Genomic DNA, 21,758 nt, shown 5'->3' with positions numbered 1-21,758 from the left:
GTTGCAGTTTCCATCCCCCTTCTCTGGGAGGAGAAGCTGCATTGGGAAGTGGGGGTGGTCCTTTCCCAGTGGGTTCTGCTGGGCCGAAGCAGGTTTCATAGAAATTTTGTTGGTAGAAGTTGCCTACAAGATGTGTTGAATCAAGGCATCTCTCAGGTACCTTGGCCCTGCCCTCCCTTGTCTAGCAACACTCACTTTCTGGGCTGCATTGGCAGGTTAGCTGCCCTGACCAGCTCTGTCTCCTGGCAAAATGGCAGGTGGCAGATGTTGCTGCATCTCTGTCTGCCTGGGCTGCAGTGCCCAGGGAGTGAATTAAGTGTTTTCATTCTGGAGAACAAATGTGTGTGCAAAATATTCAGGGTATTCTTAGCAACAGGTATACGGTGGTCGTGCTCTCCCTCCCATCAGGATCAGGGTTTACAATCTGAAGACAAATGAAACATGGGAATGAGAGGTGGAAAGAGAAGACAACTGTTATAGACAAAGGTGTGTTTGCAATTGCCCCTGGCTAATTTATTTTAGAGTAAGTCCCATCTGTCCCTGATGCCATTATGAATTGGCTGTTACTTTTTAACAAGCATTTCAGCAGAGGTGAGCCTCAAGGAGGAGATCCTGGCTGTTCTGCTCAGCCTGTTTCCTTGTTCCTGGCAGGGTTTTTCAGTGAGGCTGTGACATTGGGTTCCCTCTGCCTCTCTCACTCCACCCTATTCCCAGTGAAGCTGGCGCACTGCCTTGCCTGCTGCTTTGCAAAATTCGCTATGCTCAGGGGTGCAGAAACCAGTGGCCCACCGGGCTTGACACCCACAGCTAAAGCTTATGAGATTAATCCCAGAAGTTATAGCAAACCCAGCCACTACCCTGCATTACCTAGCAGCACTGCCTGTGTTGTACAGAGGGAGGAATAAGGGGATGTGCCATCTTCTCACTCCTCCTCACTACCGGATGCATAAAGGAAAAGGGTGGCTAAGAGGGGATGGTGCCATCTCTTCCCCTTCCTGCCCTAATCTCAGCACTTCAGATACAGTACACATGCCCAGGACAAAGGGTGCTAGCTCCTTGGGGCTGAGCATGTCTCACAGCTCGCTATGTGTCTCCTTTCCACCTTGGGTGCAGCATGAAGCTCCGTCATGTGGTCCTGGGCTTCCTGCCTCTCCTGATACTGGCTGGCTGTGTCAGTCCACTCAAAACCTCCTCCATCAACCTGCACACCTTCATTGGCTGCGCTGTGCGTGAGTTCACCTTCCTGGCTAGGAAACCTGGCTGCAAGGGGATGCGCATCACCACGGATGCCTGCTGGGGACGCTGTGAGACTTGGGAGGTGAGCAATCCCTGAGGAGCACCTTGCGGGGGCAGAGATGGCCTAAGGAGCTAGCTCGAAACCAATGTTTCTCAACCTATTTACCACTGTGGGCTGAATGTGCAACTCTCTGTGTTATGTGGGTCGCATCCATACAATATATATACTACCTGTATGGGCCTGAGGATGTCACATGGGCTGCAGCTGTGTGCTGACTGGGCCACAAGCGGACCGTGGGTTGGGAACCACTGCTCTAAACAGCACCAGTGTTGGTGTTGCTTTATTTTTTTCAAATGGCGATTGGCCAGTGGTGCAGGAAGCAGTTTATGATTATTCCCCTAGCATCAGGGAGGCTGGTCTTAGGGTGAAGCCCCTGAACTAGGACTCATGAGATCCGCATTCGACTCCTGGCTCTGCCATGGACTTCCTGTGTGGCAGTGGGCTAGCTGCTTAATCTAGCTCCGCCTTGGTTCCCTGACTATAAAACGAGGATATTTCCTTTCTCTCCGCAGCTAAATCACACTCAGGGCTGGTCTACACTACGGGGGAAAATCGATCTCAGATACGCAACTTCAGCTATGTGAATAACGTAGCTGAAGTCGAAGTATCTAAGATCGAATTACTCACCATCCTCACGGCGCGGGATCAATGTCCGCGGCTCCCCCTGTCAATTCCGCAACTCCGTTCAGGTTGGTGGAGTTCCGGAATTGATATAAGCGCGTTCGGGGATCGATATATAGCGTCTAGATGAGACGTGATATATTGATCCCAGACAAATCGATTTCTACCTGCCGATACGGCAAGTAGTGAAGACGTAGGCTTAGATTATCAGTTCTTTGGGATAGGGACTGTCTTTACTATGTGTTTGTACAGCACCTACCACGATGGGACCCTGGTCTCAACTAGGGCCCTCATGCACTAGCATAATACAAACAATAAATAACCACAATGACAAAACTGTGCTTGGAAGTCAACAAGCCAGCATGAAGGCAAGGCCCCGGTCTGGTGAATGACGATCAAAATACAAGTGCCAGTGACTGACAAATTTGCTTTGAGTTATTCATTTGAACCATTGCTCAAGAGAAACACCCGCATCACGTGGTAACATTTATAAAGTGCTTACGTAATACTCTCATTATGCAATGTGAAAACCTCTTACGGCTTACCCCCTTAGGGGGAAGAGCCCTGTATGACTTTGCTGAAAGAAAATTCCTTTGAAATTAAAATGGGGCCCTTGATTCATGGGTAATATATTTTGTTCCAAAGATCAAATCCCAAAGAGAATGTCTTTCTAATTTGGTCCCATTTAAATTGCAGCCCAGGATGAAAATGAGGTAGTTTTGTTCTGGATGGAGGCGTGGGGTTGAGTGGGTGAGAGAACAAGTCTACACACATTAGAGATCAAACTCATGACTCATTTTATCTTGCTGTAATGTAAACATTTAATGGCCTGGATCCATATGTCTTTATTCAGGGAAAATCCCATTAATGTCAGTGGCGTTTTGCTGAGTAAAGTCGAGGGACTCGTTCCGCTGATAACTAATGGGGAGAAGTTTTGGTTCAGACTTTCCTGCTCCTTCTTTTATTGCCCAGGGGCGAGGAGGCTGGGCCACTGTTTGCTACCCTTCCCTTGTGGAATAAACCGGGGAAGTGTGTGTGTGTGGGGGGTTTCCACCTCTATAACCTAAGGAGCCTTTGAGAGCCACATGCATCTTGTCACCTTGCTTCACCAGCTCCCACTGCTCCTTGGAAAGCCACAGATGTTGCAGATGCCCTTAATTGACTGCAGCTGCCGCTGGGGCAGGATTAAGCTAAATTTATAAAGTTTTTGGCCCTGCTGTTCCTAGAGAGTCCCCAGATGTATTGTATGGGGGACTTCATAACATGAGGGACTTCTGAAGTGCATGGTGTCTGTGATCAGTCTGCCAGGACACCTGGGACTCCGGTAAAGAGCATGGCAAGGCCTTTCCACATCACAGAGGGGAAACAAACACAAATTAAACTATCCCTGTACTGTATTCACTTGTGCTACTTCCCCCTGCAAGTTGGAGGGGGCAGGAGAATCAGAGGAATCCAGTTGGCTCCTTCTTATCTGTCTGCCCTCCATCCTACCCCACCCACTCTTTCAAATTTCTCTTGAGGAGAAAAGAGGGATCATGCTGCAGAGGCATAACTTCCCATCCCCATCCATGGGCACAGGCTGCCCTCCCTCTGCAAGCTGCAGCTGTGCTGAGTGCAGGGAGCTCTGGTCAGATCATGGCAGCCCCTCCCAGCACTGGAATGGATCAGAACTTTACAAAAAGTTTAGACTTTTCAGTGAAAGTCAAAACCACAATTTTTTTTGCCAAAAACTGAAAAATAAATCTCACAGGTATTGTACTATAGGTGCCTCATGCTTTGTTCTCCCTTGTGGGCTGGGCCAGACTACACCTCTCATGATGCACCATGGTTTCCCCTTTTTGCTGAGCCTCAGTATTGCATCATGGGAGTCCCATTGCTGCAGTGCTTCAGGGACTATACAGGCTGGCTGGGGAGCCTGGCCCATAGAGGAGACTGCACCATCCAAACTACAACTCCTCCCATGCAGCATTGTGGTGGCATTTATGAATATTTTTTTGTTTTCAGGTGTTTGGGTTTTTTGACAAAGCAGCAGCACTTTTTGTGCAAAGTTTCGTGAAGCTGAAACCCCAATATTCTGTGTTTAAAAAAAAATCAGTTTTGAGAGATAAGGTTTTGACCAGCCCTAACCAGCACCTTCCATTTCAAAAGAATTCTCAGGGAAATGGTCATAAGCCAAAAGGAAAATAGTCTAGTGGGACCCATACAGCAATCAGCCTAAGAATTATTTCTAGATAGTCTCTTTATGGACCTGGTCCTGCAAACCAATTGTCGCTACTTTTGTGATTAATCCCCGGGAAGCAACTGGGACTGTGGGGGTTGCAGGGTCTAGACCCAGTGCTATTCAGCTCAAAGCTGTCCTGAGTTCCTCTCGCCTTTGTCTGATCTTGGTGTTTCCCCCCACCTAACAGAAGCCTGTGCTGGATCCCCCGTACATCGACGCGCACCATCGAGTCTGCACCTACAATGAGACTAAACTGGTTACGGTGAAGCTGCCGAATTGTGCTGCTGCTGTGGATCCTTCCTACACGTACCCTATGGCCATACGGTGTGACTGCGGGGTCTGTGCTACTGCAACTACTGAATGTGAGACTGTCTGAGTCCCCTGCCCCCAGCCGCACAGCTGTTCTAGGCATTTGGGGCCAAACTCTGTCCTGATGTACACTCAGAGTAACTGCAGGATTGTGGGTGGTTTAAGTCAGCATGGAATTTAATGCTATGGCTCTAATGCTTCTACTCACTGACCCTTCTGTAAAGTAGAGGCACAAGCTTCTCCCAGCTGCCAGTTGTTTAACGATCTAGTTAGGGCTCCAGAGGATTCAGGGGGCCTAGGGCAAAGCAATTTCAGGGGCCCCTTCCATAAAAAAAATTTGCAATACTATAGAATACTATATTCTCGTGGGGGACCCTGCAGGGCCTGAGGCAAATTGCCCCACTTGCCCCCCCTCCAGGTGTCCCTGGATCTAGTTGACACATTAAAGTAATAAGGAGCCTCACAGCAACATATCAGATGGAAAGTACTGATACAACTTGCTCTAGCCACAGGCATTTCACAGTGTGAATTTGCCTTGTGCATAAAGGGCACATTTAATTAGAAGTCGTAGACACGCTGAAATTGACAAGAAGAGCATTAAGGACTTGGTAACAATGAATTCATACATTTCAGGTTTTATTTCTCCCGACCCTGAGCGCAAACATACTCAACAGAGTCCCCTCAACTCCCATTAGGCTGCTTTCTCTTCTAATTTATATGAGGGTAAACAGGAATAACTACATCAAGGAAAATGGAAGTATAGGGCTTTGAGCCCAGTATCAGTGAGACCAGAATTGGGTTTGGAAACATCTATAATATCAATGCATGAATGCTAAGATAATTGCATCATAATGACCCTGATGCAGCACTTGCTTCATTCCTTAGTTTAATAGGAATGGACTTTGGCACATGCTTCAAGTTGGCACGTTTGCGTGTTTTGCTGATTTGGGTCTAATGTGCATAAAATCTTATGCAAAAGCCAACCCAGGAGAAAATTCCTTAAAAAAAGAAAAAGCACTTCAAATCTGAAAGAAAAATTAAACATTTCTTCCCCATGCTGGTTCTGCTTGGAAAGAGGGCAAGAACTGATTTAATGTAAATCAAAGAGGCGCACTGTGGTCTGTGAGTCTCTTGAGGATCTCTCCCACTTTGTCAAGATGATCCCAACCACAGGCCCAAGAGGGGCTATGTAGGATCACTCTACAGTCTCCCATGCAGCTTAGCTCCATGGAGACCTGTTCTGTGGGAGAATGCACGTGCTATGGGCTGAGGTAATGAGACTAGGATGCTCACCATGAAAGCTTTAAAATTGTGCCTCTGATGCCCAGCTAGCATTGCCACAGTATGTGTGATATTCCCTGTGCTTACTGCAGGAGTTTCATTTAGTTACAAAGACCATAGCAAAGTTTGCAAGCGCGATCCACAAGTGCTTAGAGATCCACTGGCCACCACATGGGGAGGAGCGGGACTGCATCTACTAGTATACCCCAACCATGGCCCCTGACCAGCTGCATAGATGTCCTGTGCCTTAGCTCCAGGTTGGAGAAGAGGATTTTGTGTCTTCTATTTCACTCTACATAAATGGTTGGTTTGGGTTGTTGTGAGAACAGGAATTTTGCCCAGTGTGAGCTGTTAGCAGGAGCACACAAGATAAAAACAATTTTCCAACATAGTTGTGCTGATAGGATTTCTGAACAGATTAATGTTAAACACATGATTTACCCACCTAAACCCTGATTAGGGCTTGAAAATCAGGCAAAACAAACAGCCTTGTCTCTTAGATAGATTTCCTTCCTGTCCCAAGAATGCATGCTCAAAACTACCAAGAAAGCTTACTTGAAGTTTCTTCTGCCCTTTGAAATACATCTTTTAATTTAAGATGTAATTTATTAAATGCTATAATTTTGTGTCTATTGAATTGTAAAAGCTGCATGCCATTTGTGTAGGAATAGTGGTGGATTTGAATAGTGGTGCCCTGCTGATACTTTGAATAGGCAGACTGCTACCCTGAACAATAGTGTAGTAGCAGTTTTCTGCTGACCGGGATGTTCACTGCCTTTAACAATTCTGCAATTTGTTTCAAAGTTGCAGCTCCAATCTCTGCAGTCGTGGTTTTGGTGTAAATGGCATTGTTCGTATCCTGAGCAACTTGCAAATGTCTGTGTCCTTAATAAATCTGAACTCGTACTATGAAAGCAATTTGAGACACGCTTCTGTTTCTACTTCTTGGTGAGCTAAGCTGCAACAAAGCAAACTCTTCTGGACACCTGCCCAAAACATCTGTGAAGCTCAATTTTTGGTCATTTGCCTCACAGACAGATGTCTTGCCATGAGCCTGATTTCACTGTAGCTGGTAGTCACGGGATTAGGACTGAGGTTTGAGAGTGGTGAAGTGCTCTTCAGAGCCAACAGGGTATTCAGACTTATCCCAAACGTAGGAGTGGGTAACAGTGTGTCGGAGGAGATATTACACACTATGACTGAGCGTTCTGACTGATGATGTGGCCAGACTGATCAGGAGATGGAAGAAGGAGAGTGGGAAGGAAGAACTGAGTGATTAGAACCAAAGTAACACTTATAGATGCAAAGAAGCTGAGTGTAGCAGAGTGGACCTCTGCTCCTGCCCTGAAGGGGTTAAAAACAGCCCTGGGAAGGGGCTGAGGCTGGAGAAAGCAGCCTTTAGGCTGGGCTGATTGGGGAAGTGGCTGCAGCTAGGGCCACACCCCAAACTGAGCCACAGGGCCTAATAAGAAGGCCAGGGAAGCCAGAAACTGCCAGTCTCTCTCTGACTGGGGAGGGAGACAGGCCTGGCTGCTTGGGAACTCACCTGGGGGGACCTAGAGGAAGGCGGGGCTGGGGAAAGGCCTTAGGAGCTGGGAAGCCCTAAGCCAGCAACTCCCCAGGCTGCAGAGCTGGGTCTAGGCTTCCTAGGTACTGGGCTTGCAGAGGGGCAGCTGGAGGGTGGGTAAAGGCAGCCAGTCCAAACCCCTTGTTGCCTGTGATGATCGGCTAATACACTGCAGTCTGCCCCAGGGCGTGGGGGCTAAACAGAGACTGGCAGTAGCCACGACTGAGGCAAAGAGGGGATAGTGGGGTGAGGGTTCCCCTGGCAGGGGGGAGGCCCCGTTAAAGTGGCACCAGGGTCCAGGGAGGGACACGGGGGCCAGCAGCGGACAGGTGGATCACCGGTCTGCAGAGGGTGCTCCAGGCTGGGACCAAGCTAATTCCCTGAAGTTACCAGCAGGAGGCGCTGCAGGGGTGAGTCCACACGTCTACATTGACTGAGAGACAGCTAAGGTGGTGGGAGACTGAGGCCACCAATTTATTTCACACAAACTACACTGAACTCCCATCAGTTAATTGTGAGCACTGCTAATCTGGGGTGGGTTCGTGGTGCCCTAGAGGTGGAAGATGCTATTGCTTACTTCCTATGCAATTAATTCTGAAGATCATAGAGTGGGCAGGACCATAATAGTCATGTAAGGGGCTAAACTCAGCACTGGTGTGAACTGGCATAAAGCTGGGGTTCAATTCGGAAGTCTTTACTCATGCAAGTTCCCACTGATCTAGTCCTTGGGATCTGGCCTCTTAAATTCAGCCGAGGAAATATCCTTTTATGCCAGGGCTGAATTGGGTCCTAGGCTCGCTCTCTCTTTCTCTTTTAAGGAGTTGTTTTGGTGGGTTACAGAGATGATGCTGATTAAGAGTACAGTTGAAGTTGTCTAAATTCTGCAACTGTCTTTGGTGCAATATAGACAATTCACAAGTGGGTCTTGGCTAGTGTTGCTGCCTTGCAATGGTTTAAAGGAGGACAGGTGCATTTTGTGACCTGTGCAATACTGGATCTGCACAGTACTGTGTCCAATACACCGGTGAGAAAAAATGAGGATAACAAGTATGTAAATAAGGGGCAAATACTTGACTTTGTGATGGTCACCACTCACTGGGGATCATTTGGAAGACCATCTGGCAATAGTCACTGTGTTAAGGTGTCCTCCCCACTCTGAACTTTAGGGTACAGATGTGAGGACCTGCATGAATAACCCCTAAGCTTATTTTTACCAGCTTAGGCAGAATAGTCGCTCCCACCACCAAATGTTTTTTTAAAAAACAACATATGAGGGAGAGCCATTTGGGAACTCTGCCTTCTCTCAATTTTCCCCAGTTCTTATTACCCCCTTTCCTGCAGGATTTGACGAATTTCCCTCCCACAAGTCTCTATACCCTTTTTCCTGGGTAGACTCAAGAAAATCCCGCCCTCCACCAATTCCTGGTGAGCCCAGATCCAAAATCCTTGGATCTTAAAACAAGGAAAAATTAATCAGGTTCTTAAAAGAAGACTTTTAATTAAAGAAAAAAGGTGAAAGGAATACCTCTGAGATTAGAAAGGAAGATTATCTCACAGACAACAGATTCAAAACACAGAGGATTTCCCTCTGGGCAAAACCTTAAAGTTACACAAAACCCAATTCAATTATCCCTCTGTTTGAAAAGAAATGACAAAGAGAAAAATAAAGAAATCTGCTACATTCTTATCTAAATCCTCACTAATTTAAACCAGGGTTAGATGGTTGTTTTCTGGATCTCTGACTCTGGCAAAAGCACACATAGAACAGACCCAAAAAGACTTTTTCCCTCCTTCCTATTTGAAAGTATCTTATCTTCTTATTGGTCCTTCTGGTCAGGTGTCAGCTAGGTTATGTGAGCTTCTTAACCCTTTAGAGGTAAAAGAGGAATTAACCCTTACACTTGTAAGTGTGTGGATAAGGGGCAAATACTTGACTTTGTGATCGTCACCGCTCATAGGGGATCATTTGAAAGACCATCTGGCAATAGTCACTGGCAATAACTTAGCTGAAAAATGCGTCTTTGACAGACTACCCATGGCAGCCAAAATACTCAACAAAGTTCAGTGACCTTCAGTTCAGTGTGTGTAATCCACTTACCAACTTGGTCTTTATTTTCACCGTGGCACACTGACTGGGGCTTATGTGTCAGCCAGATCCCCTAAAGCCAGAGGTTCAATTTTCAAAAGAGGGTCCACTCAAATCTTCATCCATCCAAGGTGGATAAACTGACTTCCCCTTTGTGGGCAATAAGCTTCTCTTTGTAACAGTAGTGGTTCCTTGAATGAAAGATTCTTTTTTCCCTAACCCTCACCCGTACTTTTGTTGTTGCTGGGCGAATTCTGCACCAAAAAATTAAAAATTCTGTGCCCAATATTTAAAAAATTCTGCATATTTTATTTGTCAAAATAACACAATATAATCACAGGTTTCAATTATTTTTGGCGATTTATTTCAAAATATCTGTTAGAAAGTATGTCTGTAACAATACAGATGACAAAAAGATTTGGAATTTTTTTTGACAAATGGATTCCTTACTAGGCGTATTAATACAGAACTCTCAGTAATAATTCATTTAAACTACAATACAGAACCATATTTCCCACATCTCCCGGAAGCAGGGCAACGGCTGGTGGGGCTGCAGGGAGTCAGGAGTAATGGAGGAGCTGAGGAAGAGGGAAATAATTGCTGGGAAGGATCCTGGGTGTGGACTTCCAGGGTTGTTGAGTGTGGGTGGGAAAAGTATGGAACAGGTTTTTTGCAGGGGTGGGGAGGGACTGTTAGGGAGCTTCCCACATGCAGACCCTGGCTGACCCCTAGCCTCTCCCATTCGGTCAGGCACATGTGTTCCTTCATCCCCACTCACTCCATCACCATGTGGCCTTGCACCTCCCTCCTCTCTCTGGCCCTGTGCCTACAATCCCATTCAACCCCTGCCCCAGTTTGTCATCCTCCACTTGCCTCTATGAGCCCTTGTCTGACCCTACCCAGCACCCCACGCTGGCTGTCTCCCCAAAGCTCATATCTCCTGATCTGGCCCACTGTGAAGAAGACTCTTTTTCTTCCCTAGCTGGCTGGGAGCTGCTGCCATGTTCTATTGCCACAGCACCATCTGGTGGGGGAAAAAGGCAGAACGGAAGCAACTTTCCTGCAGAAGCTTTTTTTCTGCACAAAAAATTAAAAATATGTGCGGCTCGCTAATTATTCACACATGCAGTGGTGCAGAATTCCCCCAGGAGTATTTTGTGGAGCATTCTGGTTATCTCTTTCTCTCCAAGACTATCCACTAGAGCTGGTTAGAGATTTTCAAAATTAGAAAAGAAGGGTAAAATTTCATGAAAATTTAATCTGACTCTTCGCTCAGCTCCACTTTCTGCTGTGCAAAACCAAGATATAATTCTGCCTTTGAATATATAAGATGGCCGTTGGCTTTCATGAGAATTGTGTATGCACATCTGAGAGCAGAATTGTTCCTAAGAACAGATGTTACAGGTGCTTCTGCTTTGCAAAGTCTGGACAGAAAGAACGTTACTCACCTGCTGAGAGACATCCTGGGTTTAAGCATCCATGTCAGTTCAGTGATTTTTCTATGAGGGATGTATTTATATTCTGAATGGTCATGAAAGGAAGGATTCTTTCATGATTAAGGCATTGGGCTGTCCTCAATTCCTGGCTCTGCCACAGACTTCCTATATGACCTGGGTCATTGCATTTAATCTCTCTGTCCCCCAGGTCCTCTTCTATAAAATGGAAATAATAACAAATCTTCTCTCCCATCCTTTGTCTTGCCTTTTTAGACTGTGATGTTTTTGGGGGTGGAATTGTCTCTCACTATGTGTTTGTACAGCACCTAGCACAATAGGCTGCTGATATTGTCTGGGCCTCTAGGTGTTACCATAGTGTAAATAATAAATAGGGATAGTAATAACAACATCAGCTTTTTTTTCTTTTTAGACATTCATTATAAATGCTCATTGGATTCTGAAGCGCTGTGTCTCGCACTTGTTTTGCTGTAGCAATTTACTCCAGCACATCTGCGAAGAGAAACTCTACTATCACGTTCTACCCACTTTTCAAACCGCCTTTACTAGTGGTGCCTAGAGGAGGCTGCGGGAGGCCCGATACAAGCACCTGTCGGCTTTCTGTCTGGAGAATGGGAGCATCTGCTACCATGTTCTCATATTCTCCTTGGACTTCCTTATCCTGGATGCAGCCTAGCCCTAGTATCTGTGATGGCTGACATCAGGCTCATGGTTACGTTAAACAAATCCAGGGGATGGTTACGTTAAACAAATCCAGGGCCATACTCTCAGCTAGTGTGAATCAGCCTAGTGCATTGACTCCAGGGAGGCTATCCCATCCCAATTTATACCAATGAGTATCTGGCACATCATTTTAGGAGCAGATTTTGTTGCCCTAACTTTTCTCTCCAGTGTTAAATTCACCTAGGCTGCTGCTTAAGTTCACCCAGGTTCTCAAGGTGGGGAAACTTGGCAGATTTCAAAAATGTCTTTCTCAAACAAATATGCTCTAGCTCAACCTGACTTTACTGGCTAGTTTCAGGACTTACTGGGTGAGGTTCTCTGGCCTGTGACGTGCAGGAGGTCAGACTAGATGATCACAACGATCCCTCCTTGCCTTGGAAGCTATGACAGGAAAAGGTTTGACAATAAAGGCTGTGTCTTTTTTAACAGTTCTCATAACTCTACTTTGAAGTCCCAGAATGAGGCTAATCAGATTCCTGTTTCCATCCAGCACATACGGGATGCCTTACCTGCTGTGCTTTCTTTGGCCCCTGAAACATTTCACTTCCTTTTCCCCTGCCCCTTGTTCAGAAGGAAGATTATATAACTAATCATCTTTCTTGTCATCAATAAGCTTTTGTTGGAGAGTTTTTATTACCCCCTGGTTAGAGTTGTCAGTGAGTTGCAGAAAAGTGACACTTGTGTTAGTTATTAATAGCTGCTGTACCAGGAGTGCTCGAGCTGTCTGTTAGATGGCTTCAAGCTGGCTTCTTTCCAAAACGCCATTAATATTCACAGCCACAAACACAAAAGACTGTATGATATTGTAATGTTCTAGCAGGGACCTGAGCCAATAAGGCCAAGTGACAATCTGTCCTTCACTAACTCCTGCTTTAAAAAAGTGCTACCGTCAGCTAGAGAGAGGGAGTCGCTAACATGCCATTTTCTGAGATATGCTGATTAATGGTGACAATCCCAGTGCTATCTGAATACAAGACATCAAAGACACCACTTAGAATTTCAGGCTACTCATAGCTGGTGAAAGCCAACTAGGAGAAAGGGGGAGCATAGCGGGGGGGCTGGGGGAGTCTGATTCATGGAGATCATGACTGTCTCCCTTAGAGATGTCAAGCTGCCAGCATACCTTCAACATGCTGTGGTCTAGCTCTTGCTCAAGAAATCAGCTCTTAGCATTAATGATCTTGCCAAATACTAGCTGGTCTCTAACCTTCCATTCTTGTGAAAGTTGAGAAGGGGATGGCAGACCAATTCCAGGATCGGCTGACCATGTCCAGTCTTTAGCTACCTACCTAGGCTGCAGAGGTGGGTCTGGCATAGAGATAGTGCTGGGTGAGTGAAGTATGATCTCGGGGTTACTATATGCCCCATGCTGATCTCATTGGGATTGTCTGTAGCCTTCAGACCCTGTGGGATCTCTTCGAAAAGAGTGTCTGAAACCATCATAGTGACTTTATCCCCATTCTCTCCAGTCAGGGTTAAGAACATATGATGGCCTACACTGGACCAGAGCAAAGGTCTGGCTAGCCCAGTATTCTGGCCGGTGCCAGATGCTTCAGAGGGAAAGAACAGAACAGGATAATTATCATGTGATCCATCCCATGTCATCCAGTCCAGCTCCTGACTGAATTTGGAAACTGTTCTTCCCTGAGCATTCCCACCTGTGGAGCCAAATAAACCTCTGTATTGTCCCATCTTGTTCAAAATGTGTGAGGCTGAGAGTGTGGGTTGCAGTGCCTTCTGGATGTAACACTAGATGTTTTTGCAGTGCTTTTTGCTGCCACATCTGTTTACTGGAAGTGTCCTGAAAACTAGAGTGATTAAAGTCTGTTTCCGTCTGGGTAAATAAATATAGAGGCATTGGATAGTTAGAGTCCCTCTCCAAATAATACCACCAAAAGACATCGTTTATTTTAATGGAGTAAATGTATCACTATGTACAATATAAGATATTAATGAATTGTTATAATATACAATAATTACAGGTTTAAAAGAGTGGAAGCCAAAGCATATAGAATTCTGAGTTTTAAATAGAAGATGAACACTGTTAACAAACTTTTGAATAAGCAAAATATGACTGCTGAAAAAATTTATTTGCTTAATTTGAATTTTGAAACTGAGTCAACATCCAGAAAGGATATGACGACACCATGTCAAATATAGCTGTCTGCCACTAAGCCTTTGTTTTAACCAGACCCTGAACCCCTTTGTATCGTGCATGGAATGCTTCTAGGAAGAACTTTTAGCAGACATAGAAATTCAGTTGCTTGGATGAAAAAAAGTAAATGCCTCAGTTCTTAACCTGTTGTCTTCTCAGAAATTGGCTTATAATATGATAGATGGAATGCTAGATCCCGCATCATAAGCAGATGAGTATGTTGTTTTAATGTTTTCTTCACTACCAGTTTCAGTAAAACACAGTGGGACTATGGAACTAGTGCTGAGAGCTGGCATCACAGTCCTGTTATGAATATAGTCAGTTTCTCCAAAAACAAACCATTTCTACAGTCTTCAGGTAAGTATTTCTACCTGTTTCTTATTAGACTGTCTGTTACATTTTGAGACCAGAAGACTGCAGACCAGTGACAATAGCTGTGAATCTCAGTGCAATCAACCTTGAATCAAAGTGAAAGTGAATCAATGAGGAGGTTACAAGTAGCCCAAGCTGCAACCTGGCCAGTCAAGTACAAAAGTAGAGGTGGAAGCCTGCATAACAACACACCATAGGATGATGTGAAAGAAATGTGATGCCAACCAATCCAATGTGAACCTCTGAAAAATATGCCACTTGAAAAATATTGTTACTATAATGACTTTTGCCATGGTCCTCAACAGAGATTGGATCCCAAAGCTAAAGCATAGCCTCAAACACTTGAACTAAAGAACTAAGGCCCAGTCCTGAAAAGAAGGAGTCTAACTCCCATTGAAATCAGCAGGAGAAGGTGCCTAAATACCTTTAGGGATCTGGGTCTAAGTCCTGTGGGGCATGTCTACACTGCAATTAGACACCCACAGCTTGTCCGTGCCAGCTGTCTTGGGCTCACAGGATCAGGTTGAGGGTCTGTTTAACTCAAGTGTAGACTTCTGGGCTTGGGCTGCAGGCAGAGCTCTGGGACCCTCCCACCTTGCAAGGTCCTAGAGCTGGGGCACCAGCCCGAGGCAGGAAGCCTACGCTGCAATTAAACAGCCCCTTAGCCCAATCACGCATCAGTTGACATGGGCCAGCTACAGGTGTCTAATTGCAGTGTAGACATACTCTTAGGTAATCCTTTGGAGACCAGGTGCAGAGAGAGACATGTACCACACACTGAACAGTGGGTTACATTAAGTTATGGAGAATCATGCTTCACATGCCTGACAATTTCATCACTGAAGACTCTATGGGTCCAGTCCTGCGGACATAACCCAGATAAAACAATCCAACCAACAGCCCATCAAATTTCAGTGAGATCCTTCCCTGGGCAAGAACTGTTGTCTTGGGTCTTAGCTGACCACTAATACAAAGGCTGATGCTCAGTTTCCTTCCACTGTTCTGTTCATGCAGCATTGACAATGACAGAGGAAACTCCAGGCAGTAAGTAAGAAAGTAAGTCTTGCTTTAAAAACAAAACAAAAGAGTTGTCCTTGCTGCCCAGAGGGTAGGAGTCTAGATTACAACTAGTCAAAAATTTGTCATTGGCTTTTTTTATTTTTGATGAAAAACAATTATTTGACTTTTTGACTGGATCTTTTTTGTACAATTTTCCTTTTGGTCAAAGTTTTCTGGGCTCTGATGAAAAACCAGAAACAAAAAGGGTTTCCTTAAAATAATTTCTATTTTTGGATTTTTAAAAAATCAGTTTTTGGTTTTTGAAAACCAAAATCTTTTACCAAAAACGGATTTTTTTAAACCAAAATGGTTTTAGAAAACTGAAAATTGTTTGCAAGAATTAAAAAAAAATGAATTTTTTAAAATTAAAAATAATTGGCATTTTCCAAACAACTCTAGGAAAGATGCACAACTATTTAAGAAACTGCTTTTAAATTCTGGACATGTAAGTAGATCAAGAACAGCTTGCTGGGTGCATAGGCAAAACTGACTAACTTAAAATAGTTGCCGCTATGATGGGGAAATCAGGGTACAACTATACAGTAAATAATCTTCTTCAGAGTGTCTCTAAATGTTAGATGGTCAGCTGTATTAAAATACTTCATTACAAGGTCACTGGAGTACCCGTGGCTCAAATTCAGCCCTTGTGTGACTAGAACCGAGGATGGAATTGGCTCAATCTGTTTATCCGCTCAAAGATTTGACAGCCTTAATAAAGAAGACAGAATAGCAGGAAAATCTGAAGAGAGGTTTTCAAATGCACTCAGCATTGGCCCAATTCAGCTCCTATTGAAGTTTTCCATTGATGTCACTAGGAGAAGAGTTAGGCCAGTAAGTAAGGCTGTCACGGAGGTCACAGATATCATGTATTCCGTGACTTTTTGTGACTTCTGCAGCAGCTGGTGCTGGCTCAGGGGCTGCCCGAGCTGGGCAGCCCTATGGCCAGCAGCAGGAGCAATTTGGGTGTATGGGAGGGAGCTCAGGTCTAGGGGCAGGGGGTTGGGGTATGGGACAGCGCTTACCGCAGGTGGGGGTCTCCCTGGTTCCCACCAGCATGTTCCTGCAGTTCCTAGGTAGAGGAGCTGGGGGGCTCCATGTGCTGCCCGTGCCCACAGGCCCTGCCCCCACAATGCCCATTGGCTGTGGTTTCTGGCCAATGGAAGCTGCAGAGCCAGCGCTTGTGGTGTTAGCAGCACATGGAGCCCCCCTGGTTTTTCCTTGCCCTAGGAGCTGCAGGCACACTCAGAGCTGGGTAGGGAGCCTGTGAGCCCTGCCAAACCCACCCCAGCATCAACGGTGGTCCCAGGCCAACCCCCCACCACCCATGGCACCTCCAGACCGTCCCCCTCTCCCTGAGCACCCACAGCCCCCCACCTAAGTTTTAGTTAGGGGTATATAGTAAAAGTCATGGACAGGTCACAGGTTGTGAATTTTTTGTTTACTGTCTGTGACCTGTCCATGACTTTTACTAAAAATACCTGTGACTAAAATGTAGCCTTACCAATAAGAAGCACTTCTGAAAATCCTACGCTAGACTCTTTAGTTAGAGGATTCAGATGGAGATTGCTATACAGACCCCTCCTACCATACACAGACTGTTGTGCAAAGTGATTCTTTCAAGGGGCAGTAATTATTAGCAACATCTTATAATATTAAAGCAGCTCTTCAAAACTCAAGTGGACTTGTCCTGATTTATGCCCAATTTATATAATGTTTGCATGGCTTCGAATATAAAAACTAGATTTGTTAGTTTTTTTTCTGTTTCTAGTAAGTTTCATGCTGTGGTTCCTATCGCTGCTGTTTTGGGGTCCCAGAGTAGCCTGGAAAGTTTACCTTTGCACCCACTATTCAGAAAATTTTAACTGACATTAAAAACAAATACTGAAAGCATTTCTATGAATAGCAGCTATTGGATACCCATATGTTAGGCAAAAATTTCCGCAACTCGAAAATTCTGGTTTATGGAACTTTTCCTGTAAGTGCAAATTTGCATAAGTCACGTCTTGCGTAACCCGGGGAGCATCTGTAAAAGGAAAAACTTAATTTTGAGGGCCCAATTACTGATTGTTGTCTTTGCAATGTGGCTTTACAATTCTGCTCCAGAAAATTATAATGAAACTTCCCATTTGCCTAAAATAAATATCACACTTTCACTGCATTCCTTACCTAACTGGCTTTTCTATTCATTTTGACTATGCATAAAAATTTCCATGCATATTTCATTTCATTGTGTTCTGTGATAAGAATGGAGGTTGCAAACCAGTAACTCTGAAATCAATGAAAGTTTTCCACTGACTTCAGTGGATCCTCATTTCCTCTAAAAAAATATTTGCTTTTGTTACAGATTTTTTTTTCTTCATTTTTACACAGTACAAATACATCTAGAAACTGTCTTTGATCTAAATTGTTTTGAGCTCACTTCCTGGTAGAAGAGATGCTGCTCCACTCCAGCTAATGCTATGAAACTAGAAAGAGTTCAGTCATTTACAGCTGTATGAAGCAGATGAAGCATAGCAGAAATCCTCTGGGACAGGGCAAAATTTTATAAAGGATAAAGCACGTGCAGCTACTGATTTACATAACAAATAGCAGCTGTGTTGCTGAGAATGCATGCTGCATTGCTTTCATGCTGCAGTGCAAATGTGCTTTCAAACCAACCTGGTATACTGTGAAAAGAATCAGCAACAATTTATTTTAGTTTTGAGCTGGTAAGTTCTAATACTATGAACAAGGAGCCATCTGTTCTCTCTTCGCAGTAAAAAAAGCTGAGAGCTACACCAGCATTACACAAAGCTGAGCTATGTTAATTAATTGGTATTATCCCATTCAACTAGGAGAGAGTTTGCAAGCAGCAGCCAGCATGACTGTAGAGAGCCAATGAAGAGCTTTTCCTGCAACGAGGGCACATGAATTATGGAAATGGAAGTACACTTTTCTAAGAACTTGTCCACACTGAGGATTTGCCCCAGCTACCACCACTGGTGTTAACACCAGTGTCATTACACGAGCAACAGCCAGTCCTGTAAAAGTGGACTACTAGACACCACAATTTGCACCAGTGTAAATGATCCTGGTTTCAAGCAGGTCTTAAGCTGCTCCAATGCACATGGTGGTGTGCATTGAAACAACTACACTGGTGGCTGCCACCAATGGTTGAAATCTCCAGTGTAGACAAGGGCCAAGAATTTCAATTTCAATAGTGACTATGGGTGCTTCAATTTCTGGGGGTCCAACTTGAGAGACCTGGGAGGAGCTTGATTTTCAGAGCAGAGAGTTCAGCACTTTCTGAGCATTGGGCCCTTTAAGGTACCCAGAGATTGAGGCACCCACATTTAGGAGTCACTTTGAAAATCTTGGGCAAAACCAAATTGACACTGCTAGCCATGTGAGATGAAGCACAGACACACCCCACAGATGAGCAGATAAGTCCCTGAATACTGAAACATCCACTGTATAGATCTGGTTTCATGCTACGATGTGGAATTTTGCTCCTGCACTTAGAACGGAAGAATCCCATGCACTGCTATAGACTAGGGACCAAGTGGCTAGGCAGCAGTGCTGCAGAAAAGGACCTAGGGGTTACAGTGAATGAGAAGCTGAATATGAGTCTACAGTGTGGCCTTGTTGCCAAGAAGGCTAACAGCATTTTGGGCTGTATAAGTAGGAGCATTGCCAGCAGATCGAGGGACATGCCCATTACCCTCAATTCAGCATTGGTGAAGCCTCATCTGGAGTATTGTGTCCAGTTTTGGGTCCGACACTACAAGAAGGATGTGGAAAAATTGGAAAGAGTCCAGTGGAGAGCAACAAAAATGATTAGGGGGCTGAAGCACATGACTTATGAGGAGAGGCTGAGGGAACTCGGATTATTTAGTCTGAAGAAGAGAAGAATGAGAGGGGATTTGATAGCTGCTTTCAACTTCTTAAAAGTTCCAAAGAGGATGGATCTAGACTTTTCTCACTAGTACCAGATGACACTGTCGAACAAGGAGTAATGGTCTCAAGTTGCAGTGGGGGAGGTTTAGGTTCGATATTAGGAAAAACTTTTTCACCAGGAGGGTGGTGAAGCACTGGAATGGGTTACCTAGGGAGGTGGTGGAATCTCCTTCCTTAGAGGTTTTTAAGGTCAGGCTTGACAAAGCCCTGGCTGGGATGATTTAGTTGGGGATTGGTCCTGCTTTGAGCAGGGGGTTGGACTAGACCTCCTGAGGTCTCTTCCAACCCTGATGTTCAGTGACTCTATGATTTTGATGGGAGACACTGATCAAGCAGTGTCTTTCAGGCACCTGATCCTGCTCTTGTTGAACTCGTGGGAGTTTGGCCACTGACATCAGTGGGAGGAGGCATGGCCCCTAGGGCTTCCTTTCTCAGCTAGCTTAATCTTTAGCCTCTAATTCTCAGATTATTAACAATGCAGGCTTTCAGGGTCAAATCCAAAACCCACTGAAGTCAATGAAAAGCAGGGCTGCTCAGAGGATTCAGGGGGCCTGGGATCTCTGCCAAATTGCCGCGGAAGACCCGGAGTGGAAGAAGCTCCGGGGTCCCGGGTCCTGCGAAAGTTTTCTGGGGCCCCCGGAGTGAGTGAAGGACCCTGCTCCAGGGGCCCTGAAATACTCTCTTGGGGGCCCCTGTGCAAATTGCCCCACTTGCCCCCACCGGGCAGCCCTGATGGAAAGACTCCTATTGACGTCACTGAGTGCTGGATTGGGACTTTCTTGAGAAAAACATTTTCTTTTTTGATCTGATGTAACAGATTGTTCTTCACAAGTTGCGCGGTAGATATTTAAAAGGCAGATCAGTGAGAGGTGCATATACTCACTAGGGTTAGGACCTATAGGGCAAAAGGGAGAGAGACATAGTGGCTTTGTGGAACCTGCTACTGTTCATGTGCTACAAGGGGTGGTATGGCACAAAAGAATAAGGGTGCTGCTTACACCCCCTTACTCCATTGCACCGGTGTGCAGGACCAGCCACAATCTGACCCGCGCTAAGTTAGTAGCATATTCTCCTATGTGACATGACAGGGGAACAGGGAACATGGGCAATTTCGTTAAAATAGATCACAGAAATACCACTAAACATAGTGTATATATTGTTGAATTTAGGTCCTGACCGGAAGGCCGTTGAAGTTAACTGAAAGGATTCTATCAGCATCAGTGGCTTTTGGATCAGGTCTTTAAATATACGTGTGCAAACATTTTTCTTGTTGCTCCTCATTAGATACCTCTTTGGTACCTTTAGGCTGAGAGATCCAAAATTGCCTAAGGGAGCTGAATGCCCAGTTCAGACAGTTTTGAAAATTTCAGCTTTAGTTTTCTAGTCCAGGCCGTGTGCCCCAGGCTCTGCATTCAGTTTTATGGACTTAAAAATGTTTGTATGTTAAGAGTGCCAAGCTTAACAAAGTTTGTTGCTAGTGGCAGCTCTGTTCAGAATTGTTCCTGTAAAAATAATAATTAAGACAAAAGCCTTCTTCCAAATCAATTAGAAAAGCGCTTGAATTTTATTAGGAGGAGGGAATTTCTCTTGCAAGACAGACAAGCCCTCCTATCTGCATGAATATATTTTGTTTAATTACTAAGTGCCCCATCCTGCATTACATATGTTTACATAACTGACGTTGAAGTTTATGGAAGTCCTGTAAGCATTAGAATTATTTGATCAGACCCAAGGTGACAACAAAGCATCCATTTATTGGCATGCACCGTCAAAGAGCTCACCACGCACATTTTTGCTGGGACCTTATTTACATTTTAGTTATTAATTAAAATCAACTCTTGAGAGAATATGTAGGTTTAAAAAAAAAAAAAGGCCCAGGCTAGGATTTAGCACATTCTTTTTAAGATCTGAAAGCATTTGAAAAGATAATAGGCTATTAACAAAAGTAGGTATGTCAGAAACGGCTTTAACATCAATTGAGATAAACTATAATCATTGTCAAATAATTTCTTGGAGTAGTTTTTACTCTTTGCTTACTCTAATAGGCTTTAAAATAACATTTGCCTTCCTTATGAATTCAGGGCCTGATTTCCAGTGGGCACTGCAGGTGCTTGGCACCGTAACATTAGATTGCTGGTCTACAGCCTTTCAGTAGGCAAATGTTTATTGTTTCTGTTGTTTCTAATGGGGCTTGAAAAGTAATCTGATGTTTCTATTCATTTCCATGTTTCTGCTTTAGAACCACCAGCATTGTCACAACAATTCTGAGAATAGTCTTTGCTCATCAGTTCATACTCCATCTGCTGGCTCCGTAGCAGAAAAGCACAAGGTACTGTAGACCAATTTTCAAAGGTCATCCTTAACTCTGCCCACAATATTTGGAAAGGGCATCAACTTGTGCTTCTACAACTTACATTTACCCATGCAAGTTGAGCTCCTTCCCTCAAAAATACATAGTGAGTTTTACAGCTGGGAAGTTACTGGGCATAGAAGTATGTGCACTCACAAATACGGGGCTGGAGGGTCAGGGGACAGTTAAAGAGGCTTTTTGAAAATTTGGCCTTGTAGGCAGGGGTGGCTCCAGGCCCCAGCACGCCAAGAGCGTGCTTGGGGCGGCAAGCCACTGGTGGCTCTCTGCTGGTCGCCGCGAGGGCGGCAGGCAGGTTGCCTTCGGCGG

The 21,758-nt window shown here is 44.8% G+C and overlaps 1 protein-coding gene across 1 annotated transcript; it reads left to right on the top strand.

Annotated features, from left to right (window-relative positions):
• The first annotated feature begins 1,114 nt into the window (after positions 1-1,114).
• On the top strand, positions 1,115-4,637 carry GPHB5 (glycoprotein hormone subunit beta 5). Its single transcript, XM_030562607.1, has 2 exons — positions 1,115-1,318; positions 4,327-4,637. The coding sequence occupies exons 1-2, from the start codon at positions 1,115-1,117 to the stop codon at positions 4,513-4,515; spliced, it is 393 nt and encodes a 130-aa protein (XP_030418467.1). The 3' UTR covers positions 4,516-4,637.
• The last annotated feature ends 17,121 nt before the right edge of the window (positions 4,638-21,758 follow it).

This window comes from Gopherus evgoodei, chromosome 4 (assembly GCF_007399415.2).
Source record: "Gopherus evgoodei ecotype Sinaloan lineage chromosome 4, rGopEvg1_v1.p, whole genome shotgun sequence".
Taxonomy (NCBI): domain Eukaryota; kingdom Metazoa; phylum Chordata; order Testudines; family Testudinidae; genus Gopherus; species Gopherus evgoodei.
This window is presented reverse-complemented; position numbering and strand designations above follow the sequence as displayed.

Excerpts from the sequence above, each read along its gene's own strand:
- GPHB5 (XM_030562607.1), top strand. The coding sequence starts at position 1,115 with ATGAAGCTCCGTCATGTGGTCCTGGGCTTCCTGCCTCTCCTGATACTG. Across the intron at positions 1,319-4,326 it reads GACGCTGTGAGACTTGGGAG|AAGCCTGTGCTGGATCCCCC; the intron begins GTGAGCAATCCC and ends CCCACCTAACAG.